The sequence below is a fragment of the Equus caballus genome, chromosome 11 (genome assembly GCF_041296265.1).
Source record: "Equus caballus isolate H_3958 breed thoroughbred chromosome 11, TB-T2T, whole genome shotgun sequence".
NCBI classification, from domain to species: domain Eukaryota; kingdom Metazoa; phylum Chordata; class Mammalia; order Perissodactyla; family Equidae; genus Equus; species Equus caballus.
The window spans coordinates 40,976,468-40,994,270 of record NC_091694.1 but is presented as its reverse complement, the minus strand read 5'-3'; the positions used below and the strand labels follow the sequence as shown (position 1 = coordinate 40,994,270).

General features: G+C 54.4%; 1 protein-coding gene across 4 annotated transcripts in view; it reads left to right on the top strand.

Moving 5' to 3' along the window:
* The window catches only part of RAB11FIP4 (RAB11 family interacting protein 4), a 117,336-nt gene extending 107,099 nt beyond the window's left edge, over positions 1–10,237 (top strand). For all 4 annotated transcript variants that reach the window (XM_070226398.1, XM_023653052.2, XM_070226399.1 and 1 more), the window contains 5 exons: positions 599–680; positions 1,164–1,301; positions 1,378–1,536; positions 2,681–2,824; positions 4,021–10,237. In XM_070226398.1, coding sequence (XP_070082499.1) covers positions 599–680; positions 1,164–1,301; positions 1,378–1,536; positions 2,681–2,824; positions 4,021–4,137 — 640 coding nt within the window. In that variant the 3' untranslated portion in view covers positions 4,138–10,237. The remainder of the gene's footprint in view (positions 1–598; positions 681–1,163; positions 1,302–1,377; positions 1,537–2,680; positions 2,825–4,020) is intronic.
* Positions 10,238–17,803: the final 7,566 nt, after the last annotated feature.

Here is a 17,803-nt window from a genome sequence, read left to right as displayed (position 1 = left end):
CTAATCTTCCTCAAAAAACAACCCACCGGGATCCCCGGGCTCTGTCTCCTCATGGAATCCTGTTAGGACAGTCCCTTGTGAACACTGACACAGAGGATTTTGACTGTCAGAACCAATGCCTGTGGATGTCAGAGGCAGCTGCAGTGAGCGCTCAGGGGGAAGAGCCGTGGCGAGATGCTGGGGGAGAATGAAAGACATACGGTGGTTGCCTTCAAATTGTGAATTCTAACGGCGGGCCCCTGCCACAGCCAGCCACAGGAAGCCTTCTCTTCATTTAGCAGAAAAACATCCTCTCTGTGTTGATTCAGGCCCTAAGGAGGCATCCAAAAAGAATCTTGTGTTCTTATTCACAAATGAGTGTTTCCTTTTATCAGAAAAATAAGAAAGGCAATTCAGTGTCTTTACCATTTTGCTTTGGATGACGGGAAGCTCAAGGCTGTATTAACATTTGGAACAATTATTCCTATTCTCTCTCTCTCTTGCTCGCTCTCTCGCTTTCTGGTATATCACCTCCTCCAGGGAGCAGAGAATCGCCACAAATTGTCAACCCATTGTAAGATCATCTCCATCTCTGACACTTTCGCCCTTCTTTCCCCAGAGTGCAGCAATTAGAGGAAGAAAATACCGAGCTTAGAACGACAGTGACTCGGCTCAAGTCGCAAACAGAGAAACTGGATGAGGTGAGCAGCACATCCAGGAATCTCTCACGCTTGGATCTTGAGCTGAATCCACAGAGACACGATGCTGGCCGTTGAAGGCCTTTAGTTTCTAGTTTCTGAAATTTTACTACAATTGCTCTCCCCCCCAAAAAACGGGCAGCAAAATATGAATAATTTCTCTTTCTATATTTCTGCTTTTCCAATTTTCCTTGTATGATGGGGAAAATAAAAGCAAGAGAGAAAGAAGTTAGCTTCTATCTGGTCTGCAACCTCCTGTTCAAGTTCTCTCTGGCATAACTAAAGGACTTCAGAGGCCTGAGATTTTTCTAGCTTGTTTCTAGAATCCCAGGGGATCCTAGGGGATCTGGCCATTTCTTTAAGCCACGAGTCAGAGGGCTCTGTCTGATTGCCCATTTGTCGAGTTGGCTGACCCAGCGAAGTCCCTGGGGTGTGGTGACCTCCTCTGGGCACACACTTCCCCTGGCCTGGTCTCCCCGGCTTCAGGAGCGGCAGCGCATGTCCGACCGTTTGGAGGACACCAGCCTGCGGCTCAAGGACGAGATGGACCTGTACAAGCGCATGATGGACAAGCTGCGGCAGAACCGCCTCGAGTTCCAAAAGGAACGGGAGGCCACGCAGGAGGTGGGTGCCAGGCCAGAGGCCCCCAGGGCTCCCTCCCACGCCCCTGTTCCCACCAACCAGCCTCTCTCCCACGCAGCTCATTGAAGACCTGCGGAAGGAGCTGGAGCATCTGCAGATGTACAAGCTGGACTGCGAGCGGCCGGGCAGGGGCCGCAGCTCATCCTCTGGTCTGGGCGAGTTCAATGCCAGGGCCCGCGAGGTGGAGCTGGAGCATGAAGTCAAGCGGCTCAAGCAGGTGGGCCTGGGAGCCTCTGTCTGGCAGGATAAGGCGTCCAGGTCCCCACCAGGCGGGTTTCCTGAAGGGGGCTGAGAGCTGTAGCACCACCTTCTCGTACATGTCTGCTCCTCTCGGCACCCCTGGTTGTCAGGGCTGCTGGTCCCCGTCTCACAGCTCAGGAAGGTGCCTCACCTCTAGGCTGCGTCTGATGGAAATCCCAGGGTCTTCCCTTGGCGTCCGTAAAAAGAAATAGACACCACTCTTCTGTCCTTGGCACATAGGGTGGAGAATGAGACTATCCAGCCATGTATTAGTGGCTCGCTGTGTTGGTTTCTCCCAAAGCAGACCCTGAGCCCAAGATTCCATTTCAGATGGTCCCCGGGAGCACTCCCAGAATTGGAGACCAGTCGGGGGGTGGGGCAGTGGGGTCAGGAGGGGCATTAAGCAAGGGATGGGGTGATGATGAGGAAGCCCCAGGCTCAGTGCCTCCAGGTTCAGGAGACAGCTGTATAAATTACACCTCTGAGTTGCTGGTGGTCGTGCTCCCACAGCCATCCTAAAACCCCAGCCCTTCTCCTCGTCCACGAGGGGCACCCAAGGTCCTCAGCTTGAGCACTTAGGAGCCTTTAGGTGAAAGCTAGAGCATGGGGCTGGTCAGTGGGGTCTGGACAGGGCACTACAGGCTGGCCCCTGGACAGAACTCCCATGGAGCAAGATTCCAGAGCCCAGCTGCGGGAGGAGCCGAGGAGGTGAGCCAACCTCCCAGCCCAGGGACCCTAGAGCATCGCTTTTCCTCACCACGGGCCAGGGTTGCAGGAGGAGCCACTGTCTGGTGGTGTCCCTACACAGGGCCTCAGGGGCTCCTCTTCTGGTTCTCCCAGCCCTAGGGAGGCCCGGGTGGCCAGGAGCCATGCTCGTCTCTGGAACCCTGGCTCCCCTGAGCAGGGCTGTAACTCCTCCTCGCAGGCCTCCCAGACACCAGCCCTTCTCCCCTCAAGCCAGGCAGAGACCACATCCTCTGTGGGTGTCCTAAAACGGGCCATGACACACACCTGAGGGGAGAGTTCTGGTGGGGGTCAGGAGATGGCGGATGCAGAGAAGTGGGTCGCGCTGGGTTCTGGATGCTTCAGGGAGCTGATGTTGCGTTTGTCCCACTGCACAGGAGAATCATAAGCTGCGGGATCAGAACGACGACTTGAACGGACAGATCTTGAGTCTGAGCCTCTACGAAGCCAAGAACCTCTTCGCCACTCAGACCAAAGCCCAGTGTCTGGCTGCGGAAATAGACACAGCGTCTCGCGATGAGGTAACGTGCCCCTCGCTCTGGCTTTGGGGCCTGGGCCCTCCTCTGGGAGTCCTACCCCATCCCCACCTGCTGAGATGATGGGTCCCAGGCTGCCCCAAGCAGGAAAGGCAGACCAGGGCCTGGCCCCTGGGAGTCCCCGTCTGCAGCTACCCCAAGGGACCAGGCAGAGCTGGGAGGGGAGTTGGCCGCAGGCGGAGTTAAATCAGCTCTACTTTGCTGCGTGTGGTGGGAGGAGCGCAGCTTTGGGAGCAGCGTGAAGTTCGAGTGTCAGTTCTGCCAGAAATGTGCCCAAAGGGCCCGGTGATTTCATTGACATGTAGTGAGGGGAGACCAGACTCCCCTCCCCCCAGCCCAGACGGGAGGGGTGCTAGCATTTCTTGAGCCACTGCTGGCACTGTCTTCACTTAATCTAATCTGACAGCTCAGAGGCTTTGTAAACACTTCCATGTCACAGAGCAGCAGACCAGGACACTGGATCACCTACTGGTGGAGGGAGAGAGGGACCCAGGTCTCTAGCGCCAAAGCCCATTCTTTCTGCCCCAGCAGGGTGTGGTTATAAAACACCAGGCCTCCACAATACCCTGCTTACATTTTCACATAAATCATGAGACCGCCACTGAACCCCTTGCCCTGTACTTGGGACACAGAGCTGAGAGCTGACCTGGCCTCCAGGAGCTCCCAGGTGAGCAGGGCACCGGCCTCCAGTCTTGCGGCAGAGGTAGCATTTCAGTTATATCCTAAAGGACATGGCAGGAACTGACCTGGAGAAGGACAGTGGCAGGGCCAGCGGTGGGGAGGGGCCATTCCAGGCAGAGGAAACAGTTGGCAGCCTTCTGAGGCTTAGCACCCTGGAACTTTGGGCGTCAGTCTTGATTATAAATGCCCCTGGCCAGTGTTCTCAACCCTTACCAAAGGATTGCCTACACCTGGGCCCCTCCACAGGCCCGCTAAATGAGACTCTCTGGGGGTGGGCCTGGCCACCTGCGTGGTTAACACTCCTTGGGTGTGAGCTGAGCCGCTGGCTTAGACGCATGTCCCAGCATCAAGTGCTGAGGCTGGTCGTAGGGCCCGCCTTTCCCAGGGTCTCCTGAGCCCCTCTGTCATCGAGCACTGGCCCACTGCAAGCCTGGGAATCTGGGCTCCGTCCATACCCCAGCCCAGGCCAGCCTCCAACCTGTCTCTCGCTTCCCCTTCAGCTCATGGAAGCCCTGAAGGAGCAGGAGGAGATCAACTTCCGGCTGAGGCAGTACATGGACAAGATTATCCTCGCCATCCTGGACCACAACCCCTCCATCCTCGAGATCAAACACTGAGACAAGGGGGCCAGCTGCAGAGTGGCCTCAGGACCCCCAGACCCCTCCCGGACCCCAGGACCAAGGGGCACACCCTGCCTGCGGATGTGGCCCAGGCCGGGCCTCACGCGCACACTGTAAACGTATCTCTAGCCACCGTGTAACGTGTACTGGTGTGTATGTGGGGAGGCCTTGCACACAGCAAGGGGTGAGCATGGTGCCGTGGCTGTAGGGGACGTCTGCACGGTTCGCTGTCCATGCACTTTGTGGTCCCTTTGCAGGGGGCAGAGGGTCCTGGAGATGGGAGGGAGCCAGGTGTGCTATCAGGAGTTACTGTAATAACAAGAACTGGAAGCGTGTGTTTCAGATACTGGATAAAATGATTCTACCTCTGGGGACAAGGATTAAGAAATACTCTCGTGCAACAGGCTCTTGCACCCCACCCCTCTTTCCCCGGGACTGGAAGCAAAATTATGATCTTTTCCAGGAGTTCGAATGCCCAACAGCTGTGTTCCCGCTGACCTCTTTGGCCCCCTTTCAAGCCCAGGTGCTCAAGCTCAGAGAGGAGGCAGCGGCCCTCGGGAGCGCCCTCCAGGCCGACAGCCCCTGCGATGCTTGTGCACAGTGTGTCCAAAGGACCCGGGCTTGCACAGGCACCAGCACGGGGTGGCCTTCATTCCAAGAGTTCTGGTGTTTTCAGAGTTCTCTGTACACTTCCCCATCCCTGCTTACCTACCTCTCCCTTTCTGGTTTTGTTTTGTTTTGTTTTTAAGACAATGAAAAATATGCAGCATTCCCTTGGGTGTAAAATGAAGGGATGAAAAGGAAGGAGAAGGGGGTCGGGGGATGGGGGTGTCTAAGGCACGTGTGGCATTGGGCAACCAAAGACTCGATTTGGGGGAGGAGCACACGCACATCCCGGCCCTCCTTTCCCATGGCTGCATTTGAAGAGAAGCGCCGATGGAGATGGACCGTGCTGAGGGTTTCCTCGGGCTGGGAGCGGGCCTTGCTCAGCAGCCACTGTTCTCTGTGCAGCCTGCTTACGGCCCGCCTCCAGGTTGGGTGTTCAGAATGGGAGCTAGGCTTGGCTCTGCTCGGCAGCGAGGCCCCCGCATTCCAACTTTCAGGAAGACTCCTGTATCCCAGCCAGGGCAACAAGCACTGTGCTGGTGGGAGACACGGGAGGACGTTGCAGGAAAACCTGAGTCTTCCATCCTGGTGACGTCCACTCTGGATTTTTAATACGATCTTTTGTTCCAGGCAGCTGGGAGTAGATATGGTACTTTCCTTTCCGTTTTCCAGTTTGTTTCAATTTTATGTGGCTTGGGATTCGTTTCCTTACTCCAGATGTATACAAATTTCTGTGGTCTTATTTTTTTCCCCCTGCAAGTTTCTTGTTTTCTTCAGCACTTGCAGCGTAAAAAGGAAAGTCAGGGCATGTTGGGGAGGGGTGTGGAGGGGCGTAGGCAGAGGAGAGAGGGCCGCAGAGCGTGACGAGGGGCTCCAGAACTCAGGTGTGTCCCCTGCTCACAAAGGTGGCGCTGTGGCCAGGACCGCTCTTCACCCCACTCCAGTCAGCTGCGCGTGGGTGGGATTTCGTGATTTCTTTTTAAGCATATGAGTGGGATTTGTTTCATGCTGCACGTAATGGGACCGCACTGGTCTGAGCCTGGACTTGGGGCCACCCACAGCACGAAGACTAGGGCAGGGGTCAGTCTTCTGGGAGTCTCAGCTCCTCAGGACACTGGCCTCCCTGGGCTCCCCCGAGGGTCTGAGAAGAGGCGGCCGTGGAGAGAGGGCATGAGGAGGGGGTCTATTGGGAATTTGCTCATAGGAAGGAATGGCCACGAATTAGAGGAAAGGAAGGAGGACGAATCAGGATGTGACTAGGGCCTGGGTTTTACATCGGAAGGAGTCCTGCAGGGAGGCCAGCCAGACCCGGGGCCCGGCCCGTGGGGGCTCGTCCCAGCCACGGGCGTTGTAGATGGAAAGCTTTACATGCTCTTTAGCTGCCCTGATGGGGAATTCAGGCCGCAGAGTCACAACATAGGAAGGAATTTCTGCCGTGGGGAGAGGGGCGGCAGACGCTGTCAGCCCTGAGGGGGCGCCGTGGGGACAGACTCCAGAGGAGGCCTCTGGGGACCGGTGCAGTGCGTGGGGTCTCTGGAAGAGGGCTGACTTTAACATGGGACTGAATTCCGTGTTGCACACACTTCAAGTTAAACCCAACCTTCTTTCTTCAGCCGAAATACATCTTATAAAGCCTAGCCTGTCAAATTGGCTTTTTAAGATCATGTCGCTTTTTCAAATGCCTTTCGATGTGGAAAGCTAGCCTGAGGGGGGCCGAAGCCCCGGTCCCAGGCCACAGCCCCTGGGCAGGTTCCCGAGCTGTACTGACTCTGGGTGCAGGGAGGGCCGGCCCTTCTCACTTCCCTTGTTCTCTGCCTCCTCCATTTGAGATTTCTACCCTTTTCTCTTAGTAGTGGGGCTGCTGGGTAGTATCCAGGATCCCCAGGGAAATTTGAATTTCAGGTAGACAGCAAGCAATTTTAGCAGAAGTCTGTTCCGTGCGATACTTGGGACATATTTCAAATGGAGAGATTTTTTAAATTCTGATAACTGGGCCTAATCCCCAGAGGTTGTGATTTCACTGGTGTGGGCTGTGGCCCAGGCATCAGAATTTTTTAAGGTCTCCCAGGTGACTATAACTTAACTGGGTGTCCGACGTGGGTTTTGTTTTTTCTTTTTGCTCAACCTGGCACCTCTCCCAAATAGGAGTCAGCAGTAACTTGTCTGAGGTTTAGAGGTGTTTCGTGGGGCCTGGGCACGGGGTCCTGCAGCAGACTCACATTTTACATGACACGGGGCTCTCCTTGCATTCAGTCGGAAGCCTAACAGAATTCACTGAGCCAGCGAGTGAGTTTTATATACGGCATCTACTAGCAAAGGGAGCACTTTCTGTTTTAGCCAGGCCCTATTCCATGGGAAGGCCTAAGAAATAAAGTTCTAGTAAAAAAAAATTGTTTTAAATTTTGAATTGACCAGAATTAGACGTTATTTTTTTTTTAATTTTATTTTTTTCCTTTTTCTCCTCAAAACCCCAGTACATAGTTGTATATTCTTAGTTGTGGGTCCTTCCAGTTGTGGCACGTGGGACACCGCCCCAGCGTGGCTCAGTGAGCGGTGCCATGTCCACACCCAGGATTCGAACCAACGAAATGGGCTACCTACAGCAGAGCGCACGAACTTAACCAATTTTAAATTTGTAGGTTCTTTGAGAATTGTCAGAGGGAAATTTACCTTGTTTATTTCTGACCTATTAAAAATGCAAAGCTCGAGGCCCTCCTGAGGCACTTGGACCTGAAACAGTGGTTCTCAACTTGGGCAGTGCGTTGGGATCACCTGGGGAAATTTTAAAAAATCCTGCTGGCTGGGCTGACCCTCTACCCCCACCCCACCAAGATTCGTATTTAATTGGTGTGGCTGTGGCCCAGGCATCCAGATGTTCCAAGAGCCCCCCAGTGATGCTAACGTGCAGCTCAAGGTGGAGACCCCTGTGCTAGAAGGATGCTGGCCAGAGGCAGAGAAAACGGCGGAAATGGCTGTTGGGCTTGTTAATCCAGATGCTGGGTGACAGCCAGTTCTCCTGCTGGGGTGTCGGTGGCTTTTCCTGTTATGACGTCGAGTGGTGAGAAGTTAGCAGATCCCTTCCCCCCAGGGTGGGAGGCCAGATGCTTTCAGGAGCTGGTGGATCCAGCCTGAGTGGGCAGGTCTCCTCCTGGTGCCCGTGGAGTCAGTGGGTGGCACCTGTTGGGATGTATCAGCCACGGGCGCATTCCGGAATGGGAGTGGAACAGGCAAGGGGCTGACAAGCAGGGCTGCCCCCTGATAGCAGCCTCAGAAACAGCAGCCACCTACTTGCAGGCTGGGCAGGCGGGGACCCTGGCTTTGTGGGCCTCTGATCTGTTTTCAGGCTAGGTGGATGAGGGTCACCCCCAGCTCCTCCTGTGAGTAGCCAGACCAACATCCCGGCGCAGGCTCTGGAGGCTCCAGGTGCTAGTCCCCTGGCAAGTCTGGTCTCTACCCTGGCCAGATCAGATCCCGGAGGTCAGGAGGGCACAGCGTGGGCTCGTTGGTTCCAATGAGGGACTTAATAACTGGCAAAGGCCCCCAGAGGCCAGTGTGGGGCCTGGTGGATTGCAGGAGATTAAGCCCTCTTCCTGCGCTCTGTGGGTATGTGTTTGATGCTTTAGCAAATTTAAACCTGAAAGCCAACTTTCAATGTGATTGGAACAGGGCAAGGTTTTGGATGGGCACCATGCCAAGGAGATGACTGTTGACCTGGCAGGTCTAGAGCGACTTGAGAGCAGGTCTAGAGGGCTAGATTTAGATTGAGGAGAGGGACCATTCAGGACTTCTGTGCCAGCAGTGCCCCAGCCTTTCCTCCTTTGGGCTAGGGCAGCCCCTTCATTGTGAAGCTTTGGGCTGGTGAGACTGGCGTGCCCTTAGAGGGCCTCAAGCTAGAGGGGCCACGCCCTCCCTGGTGACTTTGAGCAAATCCCTTCCCTCTGCTGACCTTAGGGACGTCCGAGTCCTGCCATCCTCCTCTGAGTGCGTGTGAAAGGGCAGGGAGCAGGAGAGGCCGGAAACTTGGGGCTGCCCTACCTGCATGGCGGGATAACACTGAGGCCCTTCAGCCATGCTCTCTGCTGCCTACCTGGGAAAATAGGCTGCTTTCTAGAAAGGCTTGTTGCTAAAAGTGTAGACCCTGGCAAAGAGTGACGCCACCGGACGTTGGTGCTCTGACCTCGTAGGCTCCTTCTCTCCCTGTGACTGTAACAGAGGGAAGTCTGCCCTGAGCCACCAGCAGGGGAGTGGCTGGGAATGGCATCCCGGGGCCACCCCTGCAAGATCTAAGTGCTGTTGTCCCGGGGAGACCGTGCCTCCTCTGGGACCTTCTGCTTTGCTGTGCTGCACAGGCTGTGTTTTGTCTGCATGGTTTGGGGTCGTTGTCCTTGTGCCTTTTCTTCCCTGGCACCACTGTACAGGATTTTCCATGTCACCACTGCCCCCCTTTCTACACCTCCTCGTTTACCCTGGCCCTTCCTGAGCCCCATAAATGTATACAGAGTGTCCCCTCACTTAAGGTCTGCTCCCAGGCCAGGGCTCCCGGCACGCGTACCCAGGAGTGAGGCTCCGCTCCCCCTGCGCTCACTCAGCTGTGTAGACTTGGTAACTCAGTACAGAATCTTTTCACTATGGTCCTAAGCCTGGGGGGCTCGGACCCGCTTAGCCCCTCATCCAGCCTACAACTAGTTTAGGCACACCAGAGAGGGTAACTTTGTTTAAAGCAGCTTCTCCCACGAACCTCTTCCTGTATCGGTGTCAATATTGATAGAAAGCAGAGCGCCCCTTCCTAACCTAGGGTGTGGGGATGTCATGGGTCTGCAGCAGCTCCCTGGGCCCCTCGGGTGATGCACCCAGCCCCCAGGAGTAGCTCCAGCGATGTGGCTCCCAGTGCTTGGCCTTCGGCCTGGGTTCGGGGCCACCGCCATCTGGTGTCTAGAACAGCTTCCGACCCCACGTGGGCAGACGGAAGAGGCTGCTCTGCCGCCCTGCCTGCCATTAACAACTGCCGAGCTCTTCCTTGTCCGCCGAAGGTGCTCAGTCCCAGGTGCCGTCACACACCCGATGGTGGCAGGCCCGCCCGGGGCTGCGTTGCCGAGGACTCTCTCACAGCCCGCTGGCTGCCTGCGTCCCGGCTCTTCCTGCTGCCTTGGCTGGGTGTCCTGGGGCCCGGATGGAAGAAGCGGCACTTGTGGCCTCACGCCCAGGGGTTGGCTGGTGGCTTTGACTCTCCGTGGGATTCCACTTGAGTCTTTTGCCCCAGGAGCCTGCATCTGGAAGCAGGCTTAGCTCTGGGGCTGGGGTGAGACCTCCACCTCCAGGCCGCAGGGTGAGGAGTGTGGGGCGAGGCCCCAAGGCTGCATCCCAGGGTCCCCATCTCTCCGCCTCCAGTCTGCTTCTCACCAAAAAGGAGCGGGCTCTCAGAGGCAGGCTTCTTCGGGAACTCCAGTGTACAGACCAAGGTGTAAATAAACACTTTGCTTTTCTTGCCTGACTTGGTGGTGAGTTTCTGTGGTGGGGGAGGGCGGCTGGAAGAGGTGAGGCCTGGTTCCAGGGCCCCTGAGGACGGATAATCTCTCTTAGGAAGAACAGGCCCCACCCGGCGTAGCAGCATAGCTGGTGCTGTCCTCCAGGGCAGGGTGGGGCAGGGGTCAGTTTAGCCTGCTATCCCCAGGAGAGGAGATGTGGATCCCACGAGCCCCTGGAACGCCACCATTCCAGCCATGGGACTGCGATGTTTGGAAACTGTCCTTGCTGCAACCGTGTTCCTTTCCCAGCGGGGGCCTCCCAGGGTCCTCTCAGCTTCTCTGGTCACTCTACTGGGGGCCCACTGCCATCTTCCTCCATGTCAGCCACTGTGACTCCCCTGGTTCATGGGCCTGAGTCCTCCACTCAAGCCTGGTTTCAGACCAAGCTGCCAGCCCTGGGCCTGCCAAGCCCTGGAGTATCAAGGTGGCTCCAAGCTGCATGGCCAAAACCCCCAGATTTCTACGCTCTCCTTGTCTGCCCTTCCTCTTAATATTATGGGATTCCAGGTGTCAAAAGGATTCACAGGTCACCCAGGCCCAGCATCTGGAGATGAGCCTGCCCTCCCTGTTGGCCCAGATTCTCAGGACAGGCAGGAAAAGGCCCCCCACGTCCCCACACAGGCCCTAGTGCCATGGGTTGGCCAGGGCAGGCAGACGCTTCCCCACTCATTGGGTTTACACGCCTCCCAGGCTCACCAGGAGTTACTTTCCAACCCTGGCAGTTGCGTGTTCTCCTGCACCTTTATTCCTTCCATCCTCCTGACATGCCTTCTTTCCTTCCCAACAAGGGTTGCCAGATTCTGCAAATAAAAACACAGGATACCGGGGCTGGCCTCGTCTTAACTTGATTACACCTGCAAACACCCTATTTCCAAATCAGGCTACATTCACAGGTGCCAAGGCTTAGGACTTCACTGTATCTTTTTGGGGGACACAATTCAACTGAGTTCACTATTCTGGAGAGAGGCGGGAGCAAGCACTGCCGTGTGTACAGGCTGTGCCCTCTGCACAGGTACATTCCCCACTCAGCAGTCTCAGGACGTCTCCTGGTGGTCTGTACCATGACAGACAATGCCATCCCTACACCCACTGGAGGTCACAGTTCCTGCAAAGGTATTTCATGGTCGGATCCCACCAACTTACCAGGCCCTCAATTTAGGGCCTTTTAGAAGCCTCTGGGCCAGGGCCAAAGTCTCCTGAAGGGTCTGGACACAAAATCAACCAACCAACCAACTTAATCTACTGAGCACCACTGTGTGGGACGAGCTCTGTGCCAGGCACTGGGGATTGGTACAGAAAACACAGCCGAGGCTTCTGTCCTCCTGGGGGATGGGGAGATACAGCCGACTCCTGGTGATCAGTGGCACCAAGGGAAAGGTGCTGGGGGCAAGGAGATGGAGGCCAGTTGGGGATCAGGACAGCTTCCCCCGAGGAAGGGGTGTTTCAGTAGAGCCCTGAGGATTGTAGGACTAGGAACCACATGTGCGGTTGGCTTGTAGAAAGCACAGCCCTTTCCAGGCACTGTGGCGGAGAGGTGCGATGGTGAGGCAGTGCAGGGCCTGGTGGACTGAGGGTGGATCTCACGCATCCATTAAGCAAATGTCTCATCAGCGCCTAATAGATGCCCGTGTAGGGCTATAGGTGCTGGGCTTGTAACAGTGAGAAAAACAGACCCCTCCCCACCCTCATGGCACAGGGAGCTTCTAGAATGCTAGAATGGGAGGTTCTCAGTCCTGGGCACATATGTGAATCACCTGGGGGAGTTTTAAACCATGCGGATATAGGGTCCCAGCCCAGCGATTTGGATTTGGGTGATAAGGGTGGGGCTGGACGCTGGGGTTTTTCTCAAAGCCCCGGGTGATTCCAGCCTGTTCCATGGGTGAGACTCAAGGGTGCGTCATCACTCCTGAAATCATTTGAGGAGTCAGGGGACACTTCAACTGAGGCCTGAAAGGAGATTGGGGAGAACACTGGAGAGGGAACAGCAGGTGCAGAGACCTTAAGAGAACTAGCAGGGCAGCAAGCAGGCCATGGTGACCACGGAAGGCCCTGGAGCCAGGGCGCGGCTGCTCCGAGCCGAGTTTCAGAGAGCGGCAGCGGGAGCAGGTCGGCTGCGGGGAGACAGAGGCAGCCTGGACTCGGTAAGACCTGGTGTTTTTGCTGAGTGACAAGAAGTTGGAATCACCAGCTTCCGGTGGTCACCTGGGCAAGGGAGCCAGGCTTCTCCCCGCCTTGCTGGTCTACCCCAGCTAGCCCATCTGCACAAAGTGACTGACCGACACCCAAGGGTGGACAAAGCTATCCCTGCAGCTCCCCGCATTCAGGCCTGGGCCCTGGGGGGCAGCTGGCACGGCACCACCATCGCTCAGACCCAGAGGCCTGGGGTCAGGAGCGGGCACTCCGTGAGGGACGAGGCGGGCTCCCTTTCAGTCAGTCCAGCTGGCTGTCTGCTCTCTGATTTCTGAGCCCTGAGGGACTTGGCATCGTTCCTCCCGCAACAGCCCCTCTCCACTCCCCAATCCCTGTGCGTGCCCTTCTTGGCCCAGGAGGCAACGATGAGGTCGTTCACGTTAGCTTACATTTGTGTAGGGCCTACTGTGTGTCAGGCAGGGTTCTAAGTGCTTGGAGTGTATGGGGTCATTTAGTCCTCACAACCACCATGAAGGGGGTGGTAGTATTATCCCCATTTTACAGGTGGAGAAACTGAGCCACCAGAGGTGACCTAACTAGCCACAAGGCACCTAGGATTCACGGCCAGGCAGCTGGTAAGGGTAGGAGTCCTCCCAGAGCGGGACTCAGCTGCCTCCCCAAGAAGTGGGTTGCTCAGAGTGGGGAGGGGTTGCTAGAGGACGTGTGCTGAGCCCTGGAGCCTGGGTTGGCTCTCCATGAGCAGAGGGGCTGGAAAGAGGGCACAGCAGGGGGCCCTGTGAGGGCAGGAGCATGGAGGTGGGCACTTGCGCACCGTTTGCACGGATGAGGAGCAGGAGCAGAGGCCCAGGAAGGGTGGTGGTTCCACCATGAAGCAGCCCGAGGGGTCAGTACTGCTCCAAGCCCACAGGGGCGAGGCTGTGGGCTCTAGGGCCCAGGAAGGGCAGAGCCAGCTTCAGCCTGGTCCTTCCTGGAACTAACCAGGTGGCTGGGTCGGGGCTGCAGGAAGTTCCCCTCACTCTCCTGCCATCCCTGGTTTGGCCCTGACATTCCCTCCAAGCTCTGACTTTGATATTGGGTCCTGATTTGGGCTCCATGACATTGTTATGGCCTCTGGGTTTTAAAAAATATGCTAGAGCTTCTGAAAGGCCCAAATGCAGAGGGCAAGGGTGCTGAGGTCCGATCCCCCTTTCTACAGCCTGTTTGATGGCACTAAGCCCAGGGGAGCCCGGGAGACCCTCATCCCTGTGTTCTAGCCCAACTGGACCCCTGCCCCCACTCGGCTTTCCCAGCTTATCCAGTCCAGCAGGCTACGCCCAGGCCAACAGCTGGACTCGGCTGCTCCCTGGCAGCGTCTAGTCTCTACGCTTCGGCCTGCAGCCGTGGGGGGAGGCTGTGAACATCAACTCCGGAGGCTGTCAGGGCTGGAGGGAGACCGGGACAGGAGCTAGTCCAACCTGTCCCACTAGAGACCCTCTAGATGAGTCTGTTTTCTGAGGTGGGGGGGGAGACAAAGGAGACCCACCTCATATCTCTCTGTATCCTCTGTAGGATCCCACCCCAGGGCTGTACACCAACCAGCGCCTACACTCAAGAGTCACAGGCGGTGAATGACAGGTGCAGTAGAGTCTCTAAAGATAGCCACCTACTGGTTTATTCCCTCCCTCTGTGCAGGCCACTCCCCCACTGAGAGATGGAGTTTCTCTCATCTACCCTTGAATTTGGGCTGGCCCTGGGACTACTTTGACGAATAGATGCAAAAATGCACCCCTTGTGACAGAAGTGACATTCTGAGACTTCTGAGCTCTAGCCTTAAGGAAGCTTCTGCTTCCTTCCTCTTAGAATGCACCTTCTTGGAGGCCAGCTGCCATGCTATGAGGAAGCCCAAGCAGCCACATGGAGAATTGAAGCCCAACAGCCCCAAGTAAGCTCCCAGCCAATGCCAGCCACATGAGTGAGGCCCTCTTGGGCCTCCCAGCTGTCCCAACAACCCAGGCAACACCAGATGAAGCAGAACTGCCTGATCTACCCACAGAACCATGGAAAACAATCAGTGCTTGCTTTAAGCCCCTACGTTTTGAGGCAGTTGGTTACATAGCAATAGATGCATGAAACAGCAGGTCTGCAACAATTTCCTCCCTACCAGGCTTCCTCTCAGAAGATCCATCTCTCCCAAAAGGAGTCTACCCAAGCAGGACCCATTGTGGGGAGTGACTTCGTCCATCAGTCCTCTGACCTCAACCAGGTATATCTCTCGCTGTCCAGGAGCCCCACAGAGCATCCTGACTGTCCACGACAGCAGGGCCAAGTTCAGGGAAAGAGAGTCCCAAGAGCTGTAGCTGCCCAGCAGTGGTTCTTGCTGAGGCCCCTGCCTTATTTGGGGCTTCTGAGGAGGCCTGATTTTACTTACCCCATGCTCCACCTGGGAGCCCTCTCTGCCCCTTTAAATGCCACAGCCACCTGTGAGCATTTTGTAAGGGTGAATACTAACGAGTGGAAGTCAGGAAGTCTCTAAACACTGAGAAGGGGGAGCAAGAGGAAAAAACCCAACGGCACTGACCTTAAGTATGAAAAGCAGTCATTTAATTTAAATGTCTACAAATGCGGCCATACACTCTCCAAAAAGGTTCAGTTGTGTTGACTTTTTCCTCCTATTAACAGCAGGCTTAATTTAGAGCTTTCATGCTGGCAAAGGGATTGTGAAACTTGACCAAAGGGAAAAGGGTCAGGTTGCTACTGTGCCCAAGGAAAAAGGGTCAGGCCAGCATTTCACTCCCCTGCTAACTCAGTGAATAATGAAGAGGGATGTTCAATGTTCAATTAATGCAGGGCTCTGGCTAATGGCTAACTCTCCCATTCTGTGGATGAGGAAACTGAGATTAGATGGCCACTGAGTGGACACTAGGCATGGGCCCTGCCCCATTCATCCAGCATCACAAAAGTTTTAACTACACCATGCAAATAACCACCAGCCCACAAACCTAGAACTGAAATGTGTGTTAGTTGTATGTAACGTCCCATATCCACAAACTGTTATTGCTATGTGACAAACTACCCTCACAACATAGTGGCTGGCAACAAGAATATTCTTCTCACATTCTGTAGGTGGGCTGGCAGTTCCTCTGCTGGGTATGTCTGGGCTCACTCACCCAGCTGCATTCAGCTGAAGGCTCAGCTGGGCTGGAAGACCCAAGATGGCCACACTCACAGGCCCGGCAGGTGGTACTGGCTGTTGGTTGGGAGACCCCTCATGGCCTCTCATCCTCTGATGGCCAGAGAGCCTTCCTCACCGCACAGTCTCAGGACAGGGTGCTGAGATACTGAAGGCAGAAGCTGCAAGTTCTCTTGAGACCCAAGCTTCAGAATTTACGTATCACTTTCACCACATTCTATTGGTCGAGGCAAGGAAGATGGCCAGCCCCCATCCAAAGAGCGGGGAAATAGACTCCGGCTCTGGATGGGAAGAGCCGCGAAGAATTTGTGACTGCATTTAATCTACCACACACTCTATTTAAAATTACAATCCTCCCTTCCACTTCTGGAATTTCCTACCCTTCTTCCCTGCTTTATTTTTCTCCCTAGTACTTATCACCGTCTGATATACTATATGTTTTGCTTATTTAAGAATGGAAGTGCCATGAAGGCAGGGACCTGTGCTGCTGAGGTCGCTGCAGTAGCCCCAGCCCCGACAACAGGGTCTGGCACATAGTAGGTGCTCCAAGAAGGTTTGCTGAAGGAATGAACGACTGGACGCTCTTACTACTGCACTGGGTGGAGGTAGGTATGGCCTGATTCTTGTCCACTAGGAGCTCTGAGTTTCAGAACCAGCTCTGACCTTTTGGTTAAGTTTCAGAGCATCTTTGCCAATGCAAAAGCTCTATTAAAAATGGTGCCAGTGGGGCCACCCCGTGGCTAATGGTTAAGTTCGCGCATTCCACTTCAGTGGCCCAGGGTTTCGCTGGTTGGGATCCTGGGCGCGGACATGGCACCACTCATCAGACTATGATGAGGCGATGTCCCACACAGCACAACCAGAAGGACCTACAACTAGAATATACAACTATGTACTGGGGGGCTTCGGGGAGAAGAAGAAGAAAAAAAATGGCAATGGATGTTAGCTCAGGTGCCAATCTTTAAAAAAAAAAATGGTGCACGTGAGTTTAGAAAACAGAAGTTAGACCATGCACTTACAGCTGCTCACTCCTGGAAGAAGGACAAAACCAGGCTCCTGGGCCCTCCTGGCTAAGAAGTAGATCTGGACAGACCCACAGTGACCCCACCAAGGAGCAACCCCAGCACAGCTCGGGTGACCCACTGACTCATAGCAGTGGGTCAGAGAGCAAAGGAGTAAAGGACTAGCTACTTTTTCTTTTAGTGGTTGTTTTTCTTTTTAAGGTGTTTTTTTATTTTTTTATTATTTATTTATTTATTTTTTATTTTTTTGAGGAAGACTAGCCTCAAGCTAACATCTGCCAATTCTCCTCTTTTTGCTGAGGAAGACTGGCCCTGAGCTAACATCCATGCCCATCTTCCTCTACTCTATATGTGGGACGCCGCTTCAGCATGGCTTGCCAAGCGGCACCATGTCCACACCCGGGATTCGAACTGGCGAACCCTGGGCCGCCAAAGCGGAACAGGCGAACTTAACGGCTATGCCACCAGGCAGCCCCAAGGTGTTTTTTTTAAAAATAGACTATTTTTTAGAGTAATTTTAGGTCCAAAGCAAAATGGATGGAAAGCACAGCGAGTTCCCATATCACCCCTCCACCTGCATGCACACCTTCCCCCACTATCGACATCCTGCACCAGAGTCTACGTTTGTTACAACCAATGAAATGATCCACTTTTAAGGACATGGCAAATGCTTATCCTACAACAGTAAGGGAGAAAAATCAGGACACCACGAAATACACAAATGTGCACATATGAGTCTGATTGTCCTAACTGTATTACATGTACTCTTTTTCATCATTCATTGAGTTTAAAAAACTATTACTTTTTATGCTTCTAAAAAGGAAAATAATATTCCCAATTAATTCTAAGACTCTACCAATTGTAATCAGTGGTCATTCTAATTTGTTAAAATGTGAAGAACCACGCATTTCAGAACAGATGAATTACAGTGTGTTTTATACACACAAGAATGTAGGCCCTGTGCTCCTCTCTGGTGGCAGACTACAGGGCCTTTGAATTCTCCTCTTTATGCTTTTAAAAACTTTCTGGTCTCTTCAACAAATGGTGCTGGGAAAACTGGATATCCACATGCAAAGGAAGGAAGCTGAACCCTTACCTTACACCATATACAAAAATTAACCCAAAATGGATTAAAGACTTAAACGTAAGACTTGATATAAGTCTTAGAAGAAAAAATAGGGGGAAAGCTT